The sequence below is a fragment of the Salvelinus fontinalis genome, chromosome 9 (genome assembly GCF_029448725.1).
Source record: "Salvelinus fontinalis isolate EN_2023a chromosome 9, ASM2944872v1, whole genome shotgun sequence".
Classification (NCBI taxonomy): domain Eukaryota; kingdom Metazoa; phylum Chordata; class Actinopteri; order Salmoniformes; family Salmonidae; genus Salvelinus; species Salvelinus fontinalis.
In genome coordinates this window covers 15,513,395-15,525,507 of record NC_074673.1, presented here as the reverse complement: position 1 = coordinate 15,525,507, position 12,113 = coordinate 15,513,395, and the positions used below count along the sequence as shown (strand labels likewise).

At 41.4% G+C, this 12,113-nt stretch overlaps 1 protein-coding gene across 1 annotated transcript in view; it reads right to left on the bottom strand.

The window, feature by feature from the left end:
- Positions 1-10,963, bottom strand: part of LOC129862146 (polypeptide N-acetylgalactosaminyltransferase 18-like) — a 77,073-nt gene extending 66,110 nt beyond the window's left edge. The window contains exon 1 of the mRNA XM_055933526.1: positions 10,360-10,963. Within this exon, the coding sequence (XP_055789501.1) occupies positions 10,360-10,600 (241 nt within the window). The 5' untranslated portion in view covers positions 10,601-10,963. The remainder of the gene's footprint in view (positions 1-10,359) is intronic.
- Positions 10,964-12,113: the final 1,150 nt, after the last annotated feature.

Sequence of the window (12,113 nt, the reverse complement as noted above, 5' to 3'; positions counted from 1 at the left end):
AATTATTTTCACAGCACTGATATAAAATGGTACTTATTTTCTTTTGAAAAATGCTCCCTGTACAGCCAAATCAAGACCTTTTAAAACATCTGATTGAAGAAAATGACATTGTCATTCAAAACATATGCCTTCTATTTCAAGTACCACAGCATTCCCTTTCTACAGATTCCATCTCCTTTGTGATTAGGACTTCTTTTCAGTTTCCAATAAAAGGCTCCAGGAGAAAGAAATTATGTGAAAGGGTGTTGCGTGTCATCTTAAAGCAACCATACAAATGCATTGAAAAACAAGGCAAAGTAGCAAAGATCTTCCTCAGGCACATTAAAATTACACAAGTCAAGCAAAAGCGACATAATGAGCTGACCCAAAATAAATTACTTGCACTGCAGCCCACTTGAAAGTGGTGAATGTAAAAAGCCCTGATAAGATTGTCATAGTATTCCAACACCATGCTGATCCCTTCTAGGAGTAGGAGTGAGGAAATGGAATGAAAAAGAATACGTCATTTCTGCTCGATGCAGCATTATTCTCCCTGAAGACACACAACAAAAGATCAGCTGCTTTCTTGTTGCCGCCACCCCCCCCCCTCCCTTTTCCTCAGTCACTTTTACCTACAGTTTATAATACTCAATCTCCCATTTCATTTTGAAGCCTTCACTACTGTTGTACTGAATCCACGGGCAACTAAAATGTTGGTGAGAGATGGTCATATTCTAGATAGTTCATTCTGGGCATATTGCGGTAGCAATTGAATGGAATGTTTGCAAGTGGGACTTGAAACCTGAGGAATAATGTGTGCTGCAAGAGCGAGTCATCAGTGTGGTAACTATGGCCAGAGCGTTTCCAGGGCGACCTCTGTGAAATCTGGACCAACAGAGTGAATTGAACTAAGATCAGTTTATGTCAGACTCAATAAGGGAGGATGTGCAGGTAATTGAAATGTCCTTGTCCGCTTCAAGCCCGAGTGGCGCAGCGGTCTAAGGCACTGCATCTCAGTGTTAGAGGTGTCACTACAGACCCTGGTTCAATCCCTGGCTGTATCACAACCGGATGTGATCGGGAGTCCCATAGGGTGGCGTACAACTGGCACAATCATCCGGGTTAGGGGAGCGTTTGGTCGGGGTAGGCCGTCATTGTAAATAAGAATTTGTTCTTAACTGACTTGCCTCGTTAAATATAAAAAATGAATAAAATAAAAAAGAAAGCACTGCCTCGTCACAGGATACAAACTCGGAGCAGGCTGCGTACTGTGTCATTGTCCTCAGATGACAATGTAATCAGATATTTCAGACAAGCGTGAAAACCGGACTCCCTGCTTTTAATGGATTCTGGGGAAATAAGCCCCTCTCAGGCAGAAGGCACTGACACTTATCTTACAAACAGGGAGGGACCATGCGAAATGTAGATGCCCTGTTCTGTGTGGTCTGGTTTCATAAAAAGTGTGCTTTCGCCTTACGCAATGATTACTTTGTGACAGCTTTCATAAAGTAATCATAAACTTAACATCAACTGTATCCCCAAAAGTATATATCGCACCAAAATGTTTTACTTTGCACTATTACACTAGTAAAAAAACAACTAGTCCTTAGATACAGCACGTATGAAGAAAATATGCACAGTCTGCTCCTGCTGTATGTTCCACAGCAGTGGTATTCAAAGTCGAGTTTGTGACTGCTAGTGGGGTCGTGGGGGGACAAAAAAATGTACACAGTACAGATTATTTTATGGGACAATATACAAAAGTTGAGAAAGATCATTTGAAAAATACAATATGAGAAAATGTATTTACTAATTTTGATAAGAGATGAAAATGCAATGGACTGAAGGTTATTGTTGATGTAAAAATCTAAATGTACCAATTTTAAGGTTGTGTCATTAGATTTGGTGTGGGGTCACAAGAAATTATTGGGTAAAAAAAAATCAGATTTCTTTTTGAATACCACTGTTCTACAGAGTGGTCTGTAAAGTGTGTGAACTGCAAGGCAGGCAGGATGACCTGAGAGAAAGTTGGAACTTTTTATACTTTATTTTTAACACACTATTTTTTTTTACAAACTTGGTGACACATTGCTTAGGTAAAAGTGAGACATGCATACTTTATGCATAAGGAATCCTCCCCCCTACTCTGGAGGAGGTGGGTGTGGAGTGGGTCATAACTCCAAAATGCTCCTGACTATCCTCTATGGAGGGTGAGTCCATTATGAACCTCCCAAGTGGGGGGGGTTCTGGATCAACTGCAGTGGCAGTCCCTGTTATCTTTAATTAAAGATTAGCGTTATAGGTCTAGTGAGGGCCAATCCAGCTGCTGAGAAGACCCTTCTGCATTTTAATCATTTGGCGCGGGCCTCAACGTTCCCTGTGAGCTTGCCTTGGGAACAGGGTTGGGTGGTCTCTAATAGGAAACATTCTTAACCTCCTAATGCAAGACCTGACATTCCTTCTACTGTATACATGAAGCACAAACTGCAGTCATGTACTGAATGTTTAATGAACAGGCACTCACACAGACACACGAGAGCCAGCACACCCTATAGTCCACTGCAAAGATGTGAAACTCCATGGCATCTCTCGTTTTATCATAAAGGGCGAAATTGGACATAGACGTACACATTTTTTGGGAGAATTAGGCTATAGGCATTAAAGGTCTTTTAAGGTCCACAGTTTGTCAAGTGATCTCCTCAGCTCCCTGTATGCTAACAGATATCATTGACAACATAAACAGACCCATTCCCAGGAATGTAACATGGCACCAGCTACAGGGGTGCATCTATGGGAGTACTTGCCAAATGCTCCAAGTGCTAAATTTACTCATCAGCTCACCACCAGCATTTGAGTCACTCTGCACTCTGATCTCCAGTGTGAAGTGCACTACACTAGTTCCTAGCTATTTGTATATGTCCATCATGTTGTATTAGTGTAAACTATTAATCCTCTTTTAGCATGGTGTTTAAAGCATTGCTTCTCCTCTAACTGTACTTGGACAGGACAATATCAAATACTTTGAATTTAACACAATGTGGTTAAGATTGATAATCACATTACATGGAAGAGTTTTGATTACATTTTATAGTAGGTCACCTAAATTTAAACACATTTTCGGGATGGAAAAACGCTTTCAGTGTAAACTTTAAAACGACTAAAACCAGATAAAGTATGTAGAAAAGATAATGGACCTACACATTTAAAAAGATAATCTTTGAGAAATAACAAATCACCCAATTAAAAGCTAGACAGTGAGGGAGAATTACATTTTTTTTAAACTATGAATTTAGCAGGTATAGAATTTGTTAATATGTTTGAGCACTAGCCATGGCAAAATGCATTGAATTGCATGAAATTTGCTTTAAAACAGCAAAAATGTCTCTCAGCTCCATGGAGAAATTTGAAGAATTGCAGGAAATTGGCTTAAAAATGCAACAATTTCTCTACACCGCCAAGATGAGGTCCTATACAATTCTTTAAAATTCAGCCGCACAGACCGCACTCCATGCCATGCCCACCACCTAAGCCCAGTTTTGATCCAGAAAAACCCTGAGTACATTATTTCCTGAATTATAGTTGCCCCGGTATAGTATGCATTGGTTAAAACTCAATGTTAAATTTAAATCTCCCTGCATCATCTGTAAGCCAATTTGACACCAATGTATATGAAAATGTGCAAATCAATGTGGAGGTACGCAACACACTCCCCTCGTCATGATCCGTCCAGACGTTAACGAGAACCACTATTCCAGACTTTTTGACAGGGTCGTAAACATTAGGGTGGTCAGAATTATTTTGGCCCAAACCTCTCAAAATCTAGACGTCGGATTAAACGAGGCTACAGCGTCCATAAGGTGACCATTAGACTTAGATCCATGTGGACTGAATAAGCTTGTAGGTACAACATATTTGATTAAAATTCACCATTTCCCAGTCTCACGTGCACATTTCTGCCCAGTAAAAAAACAAACATGTGCTACCTTTTTGTAGCATTTCTGACAATGTTAACATCTTTCAGCCAAATCTCAGAGTTCTAACACCACATGCAACTCGGTTGCTGCGCAACAGTAGCAGCTAGCTAGTAGAAGGCTAGCTTACACCAGTTGGATGAGAAGCAAAGTGTTGTCACGATACCAGAATTTTGACTTTGATACCAGGTTAAGTATCGCAATACTCGATACCATCACAATACTCGATACCATCACAATACTCGATACCATCACAATACTCGATACCAACATGATACCAGGGCAAAATAAGAAGGCATATTAGCCAAAGTCACAGAATGGCATTTGATCCAGACAGATAAGCTACTGCTCTGTTCTATGGTTGGGCATCTTCTTCAATATCATTACATTTCTATATTTTTTTTACATACATTTTTCCAACAGCCATGTATGCATTAATGAATCAATTATACAAACAATTTGACTTTGTTTTTACCAAACTAACTACATAATGGTAATAATTTATTTGAAAGGTAAATCTCTATTGATATAGTGGATAAATCAAGACGTAACATAGGCCTAACCACAATACAGGTGAATGCATATTCAATCGGTGTGCGCATGCATTGCATTATTTTGCTTGTTTTAGCTGATTTCACGGAGCTACAAATGTCAAACAATCCATTTCCCTTCGATTTGGGACTTATTTTACTGATCAACAAAATAAAAATGTGCGCTCTCATTCACGAGGCAGTCAGTTCATGGAGGCAATTGAAGAGAGACCAAATAAGTGAATGAATAAAGTTTTTGAAGGCAATCAGCTTTGAAATCAGCACATTTTACATTATGGTTTATAACAAACAAAGTACTAGGGTAGTGAATTGATGTTAGCTTTATCTGTCAGCTAGCAAGGAAAGTTTGCCTACAAAGCTGGAAGCTACCAGTATCTTCATCCACTGTAAAGTCTATGGACATTGTTTTGCAAACAGCAATTAACAGTTTTAATATTTCTACATGCAGTGTCACATTATTAAAGTGTTTTAACTTCACTGCATCATGAGTGGAGAGCTAACATGATGCATCCCAGACTCCCAGTGCAGGATAGCAATGAGTAAGTGGAGGGGTCGGCTGAGCTAATAGACAGGCTTGATCCGTGAGACACATTTGACAGATGTGCCGAAAGTAACACATTCTAGTACTAAACCATCTTCATGTTCTAGTATCGAAAAAGTAAAGAAGCGTTGGTATACCGTGCAACACTAGAAGCAAAAGGTAGGTAACTAGCTAGCTAGAGTTGCACCCCTTCTGAAAAAACCTACACTCGATCCCTCCGATGTCAACAACTACAGACCAGTATCCCTTCTTTCTTTTCTCTCCAAAACTCTTGAACGTGCCGTCCTTGGCCAGCTCTCCTGCTATCTCTCTCAGAATGACCTTCTTGATCCAAATCAGTCAGGTTTCAAGACTAGTCATTCAACTGAGACTGCTCTTCTCTGTGTCACGGAGGCGCTCCGCACTGCTAAAGCTAACTCTCTCTCCTCTGCTCTCATCCTTCTAGACCTATCGGCTGCCTTTGATACTGTGAACCATCAGATCCTCCTCTCCACCCTCTCCGAGTTGGGCATCTCCGGCGCGGCCCACGCTTGGATTGCGTCCTACCTGACAGGTTGCTCCTACCAGGTGGCGTGGCGAGAATCTGTCTCCTCACCACGTGCTCTCACCACTGGTGTCCCCCAGGGCTCTGTTCTAGGCCCTCTCCTATTCTCGCTATACACCAAGTCACTTGGCTCTGTCATAACCTCACATGGTCTCTCCTCTCATTGCTATGCAGACGACACACAATTAATCTTCTCCTTTCCCCCTTCTGATAACAAGGTGGCGAATCGCATCTCTGCATATCTGGCAGACATATCAGTGTGGATGACGGATCACCACCTCAAGCTGAACCTCGGCAAGACAGAGCTGCTCTTCCTCCCGGGGAAGGACTGCCCGTTCCATGATCTCGCCATCACGGTTGACAACTCCATTGTGTCCTCCTCCCAGAGCGCTAAGAACCTTGGCGTGATCCTGGACAACACCCTGTCGTTCTCAACTAACATCAAGGCGGTGGCCCGTTCCTGTAGGTTCATGCTCTACAACATCCGCAGAGTACGACCCTGCCTCACACAGGAAGCGGCGCAGGTCCTAATCCAGGCACTTGTCATCTCCCGTCTGGATTACTGCAACTCGCTGTTGGCTGGGCTCCCTGCCTGTGCCATTAAACCCCTACAACTCATCCAGAACGCCGCAGCCCGTCTGGTGTTCAACCTTCCCAAGTTCTCTCACGTCACCCCGCTCCTCCGCTCTCTCCACTGGCTTCCAGTTGAAGCTCGCATCCGCTACAAGACCATGGTGCTTGCCTACGGAGCTGTGAGGGGAACGGCACCTCAGTACCTTCAGGCTCTGATCAGGCCCTACACCCAAACAAGGGCACTGCGTTCATCCACCTCTGGCCTGCTCGCCTCTCTACCACTGAGAAAGTACAGTTCCCGCTCAGTCCAGTCAAAACTGTTCGCTGCTCTGGCACCCCAATGGTGGAACAAACTCCCTCACGACGCCAGGACAGCGGAGTCAATCACCACCTTCCGGAGACACCTGAAACCCCACCTCTTTAAGGAATACCTAGGATAGGATAAAGCAATCCTTCTGACCCCCCCCCCCCCCCATTAAAAGATTTAGATGCACTATTGTAAAGTGGCTGTTCCACTGGATGTCATAAGGTGAATGCACCAATTTGTAAGTCGCTCTGGATAAGAGCGTCTGCTAAATGACTTAAATGTAAATGTAAATGTAAATAGCTAGTTAGATACACCAAATTTCGGTAGGTTTGGGAAAACTGCCACGTTGCTAATTTATAATACACGCACACCAGAACAGACACTTCGCGGTTAGAAGATCCAGCACAAATTCTAGCCCTTACCGTATGCATTAATTCAGTACGCTCGCTCCCTCTGTCAATTACATTTTCTTCTTGTCATTAGAACACAAGTTACTTTCAATGTGTTACCAAAAACCTGAATTTTCCATCGACAAGCATAAAGTAGCAGGGTTGCGGATTGCACACAAGCATACAGGTAAAACAACATAATGATCATTGCTTGCGAGACCTGTGCACAGTCAAAAGAAAATGTCATGCTTGGTAACTTGGTTAGCTATGTGATAAATTAAACCGTTTAACCCATCAACTGTTTTAGACTTTACATTTCTTACCAAGCAAGAGAAAAACGTTCCACCAGTACTGAGTTAATAAACAAAAACATTTTTGCAACAAACGCATGCTCTCATCACCAGACTGTCCATTTAAGTAGTGTCAAGTTGACGTATCTATAACAGGGGTCATAGCGTAACGGTTAGCGTCACCGCCCTGGGTTCGCCTACTGAAGTGGATATTTCGACCATTCTATTTCGTATTTTTATTTTACACCACCCTCCCTTTCCCAACACACAGGCGCAGCAGTTGTGTGCTTATTTTCATTAATTAGGTGTCTCTTAAAAGAGCCTTTGGGTTTGTTGGGCATTGTCAAGTGGCAAGAAACAGGGAGTGTGACGTGTACTAGTGCAAACGGTAGAGAGACCAGCTCTCAAACTCTCAAGAAAGACGTTGTTGCCCTCATCCGTCACATTCATGCCATCCTTACGGTACAAATGCATGCCATAAGTTGTATAGGTTGTAAACATTTCTCCTTTTCAGGGGCCTCTATCATTTGAGAAATTTGTCAAGCTGCCCCATGTGGCACTGACAAGCGACTTACGCTTATTCATATGCACACATTACTTCGCACACTATCAGTAGCACTTATGCGCGGGCTGTTCCAAATCTGTGAGTAATCCCATCTGTTTTCATATTTATACTGCCTTTACAAAATGTGGGGATGTGTGCTCTTTTACTGGAGTTGGACAGCCGTGTACAGCATTACTAAGAGCATTGGTAGCTGAAGGATTTAAAGCAACTATCCAATGTCAGATTTGTAAATATGTATTCTTGAAAAAGTGTTTTGTACTAGTCTAATGACTTTGTATTTTAAATGTTTTTCTCAGCAGTTTGTCATTTGTCACAGTGTTTGTACCAGGAGTTACCAAATATGCTATTGACAGCCACAGGATTATGCAGACTTTTTTGTTCAAGCCCAGCGCTACCACATCTGATTCTACTACTCAGCTGTTAATCAAGACCTTGGAAGGTAGAATCAGGTATTGTAAAACTGGGCTTGAACAAGAAAGCCTGCATAACCCTGCAGCTCTTCAAGAGCAATTGTGGCCATCCCTGAATTGTATGTAAAACATTTACTATATGAGATGAATGATTGTAAATGTTATCTTTTGTAATAACTCACTATTGTTTACAGGTAATGTAGTACTAGGTCTTTCTTCAATAAACTACAAAAGTACATTTTCATGTAAATAATTAGTGAAACAATTATTTAGAGTATATTCCAGCAGCTCTCTCGATTGTTTCTTTCTCTTGTTAAGAGATCAGGGGAGGGAAAAAATCCAGTTTACTCCATATTGTCTTCCCTCAGATCAGCTGTTGACATTAAATAAATACTAATAACTATTATTTCTGTTGCCATTATTAATTATTTTTCACCCAATTTCATGATCTCCAATTGGTTGTTACAGTCTTGTCCCATCGCTGCAACTGCCATACAGACTCGGGAGAGGCGAAGGTCGAGAGCCATGCGTCCTCCAAAACACGACCCTGCCAAACCACACAAACCGCACTGCTTCTTAACACACTGCCCGCTTAACCTGGAAGCCAGCCGCACCAATGTGTTGGAGGAAACACCGTACAACTGTCCGGGTTAGTGGAGGGTTTGGCCAGGGGGGGGCTTTACTTGGCTCATCACGCCCTAGTTACTCCTTGTGGCAAGCCAGGCGCCTGTAGGCTGATTTCGGTCGTCAGTTGAACAGGGTTTCCTCCGACACATTGGTGCAGCTGGTGTTAAGAAGTCCGGCTTTGTGGGTCATGTTTCGGAGGACGCATGACTCTACCTTCGCCTCTGCCGTGCCCGTTGGGGAGGTGCAGCAATGAGACAAGATCGTAATCACGAAATTGGGGGAAAAAAGGGAGGAAAAATGACAAACAAATATTACCAAGTTCTCATAATAACTTTGCTTTACAGAGAGTAGGCCACTGAGACAGACAGTAATGTGGCGCTCAGTGGTGAGGCTGAGGCAGACTGCAATGCATGCAGGAGGAAGCAGAGTAAACAGAGAGAGAGGAAGCAAGCACAGAGAGAGGTTAGTACAGTGGTTCCCAAACTTGGAGTCGGGGCACCATGTGGGGTCCCCTGAGAAAATATGTACTAATCTTATCAAACAAGTTAGGAACTTTAAAAAAGAAGCCATGTTTCAATATGAACATCTCCACATGGCCTATATTCCCTATAAGCCTACATTAAAATGCAATCAATAAGGTTCTAAAAATCACCAATGCTACATGTAAATGTGAATTATTTCTCATATTTCCCCTCTTTCAGTGGGGTAAAGTACTTAAGTAAAAAAAACGTTAAAGTACTACTTAAGTATTTTGGGGGGGGATATCTGTACTTTACTATTTATATTTTTCGACAACTTTTACTTCATTACATGCCTAAAGAAAATAATCTACTTTTTACTCCATACATTTTCCCTGACACCCAAAAGTAATAATTTCCTTTGGAATGTTTAGCAGGACAGGAAAATGGTCCAATTCACCACTTATCAAGAGAACATCCCTGGCAGACTCACTAAACACAAATGCTTAGTTTGTAAATGATGCCGGAGTGTGTTCCTGGCTATCCATACATAAGTAAAACAATTATGCTGTCTGGTTTGCTTAATATAAGGAATTAGAAATTATTACATTTTTACTTTTGATACTTAAGTATATTTAAAACCAAATAGTTTTCGTTTTTTCTCAAACACTTTTTTTCCTGGGTGACTTTTACTCAAGTATGACAATTTAGTCCTGTGTTTGTAGAACGACTCAGGTGAATGAACCTACATCAACAAAGGTGATGATGGCTAGGGTCATTTCTTGTTTTTGCTGTTGTCCAAATAACATTTAAAAGTTGTTTTATTGTATAGAAATGCAGTAAATGAGCTTCAACTAAACATATATATCATTAGTAGTAGTAGTAGTAGTAGTAGTACCCCCCACCCTTTTGGACCTCAGTAAAACTCAAAGCCTGGTTATGGCTGTGTGTTATAATTTAACCTTTGTTTTTTGGAAATTATTTATCGCTGATATGAAATATACGTTCCTTGTGTTTCCAAAACCTTACCGCAAGAGATGCATGTTAACATTTCGTCTAGAACAAGCGTCGGGGCTTTTAACAAAACTCCCCCTGACAAAATATACTATCGTCCATATGCGCTAAAGGTTGTTCGTGTCTATGAATAGGCTAACCTTGGATATGTTGGTTGACCACATTTTCCAGTCGGTCCAGTCGCTCTATAATCTTCAGAGTTTCTCCCTTGTTGTCATCTTCAAACTTCCTCTCCAGTTCGGGCTCTGGGACTTTGGTGTTCACATTGGCCACATAATTAGTGATCCAGCCGACGTAGAGAAGACAGACAATATTGGTCATGCCACTCAAAATAACGCATGTCGACACCAAAGTTTTGGTTCTTCTAGAGCAGACCATCATCGCGACATCCCTCCATTCGGTCCAGTGCGCATACAACCACAATATAAAATGCTTACAAAACTCAATGACAAAACGGTAGTTTCAGTGCAGGATTATAACATTGCAGCAAAGCGCTAAAGCCTTCCAGTTGCTGAGACTGACAGCAACGCTAACGCAGAAACGTAAATTAGTAGATGCAATGTTCAATACTGCATGTACTGGGCACCACCTGAAAGCCGCTGCTACAAATTAATCTGAGCCACAGTGCAGGCGGCCAATGAAATCCTCTGGAAATGTACACTGCATATCCGATCATTACACAATCCAATTGGAGCGTGGGACGCGTGTTCTCCACAATTCTCTCGTCCTTCAAATAGGGGAAGGTGCCGTGAGCTTTATAGATCCCCCGAGTCAAGCACATTGACCCGTTGGAATTCCATTGAAGTGAGGAACAGGTGTGTGTGTCTGTCTGTCTGGTGTGTGGGTAAAGATAATGTCTCAATACCGTAATAATACAATTTCATCAATAATTGACTGCGATTTTTGTAACGGTTCTTATCTATCTCATCGTCAATAAGATGGGACATTATGATGTATTACTTTTTGAGGCCACACGAGGCCTCCTTTTATAGACCTTATTGGTACCCAAGTAATTAGTAATCTAACATCAGTCCCCCCTTCACATCCAGTAAGCATACTGAATAGACCTTCACAGAGTATTAAGACTGTCACAATTTTGATTTGATTTATTGGGATCCCCATTAGCCGACACCAATGGCGACAGCTAGTCTTACTGGGGTTCGACACATAACGAAAAATACATTATGGACCAAATTCTTTATAATTTACACTACCGTTCAAAAGTTTGGGGTCACATAGAAATGTCCTTGTTTTCGAAAGAAAAGCACATTTTTTTGTCCATTAAAATAACATCAAATTGATCAGAAATACAGTGTAGACATTGTTAATGTTGTAAATGACTATTGTAGCTGGAAACGGCAGATTTTTTTATGGAATATCTACATAGGCGTAGAGAGGCCCATTATCAGCAACCATCACTCCTGTGTTCCAATGGCACGTTGTGTTAGCTAATCCAAGTTTATCATTTTAAAAGGCTAACTGATCATTAGAAAACCCTTTTGCAACTATGTTAAATCAAATCAAATCAAATGTATTTGTCACATACACATGGTTAGCAGATGTTAATGCAAGTGTAGCGAAATGCTTGTGCCTCTAGTTCCGACCATGCAGTAATATCTAACAAGTAATATAACCTAACAATTTCACAACAACTACCTTATACACACAAGTGTAAAGGAATGAATACGAATATGTACATAAAGATATATAAATGAGTGATGGCCGAACGGCATAGGCAAGATGCAGTAGATGGTATAGAGTACAGTATATACATATGAGATGAGTAATGTAGGGGATGAGAACATATAAAGCGGCATTGTTTAAAGTGGCTAGTGATACATTACATCAAGATGGCAAGATGCAGTAGATGGTATAGAGTACAGTATATACATAT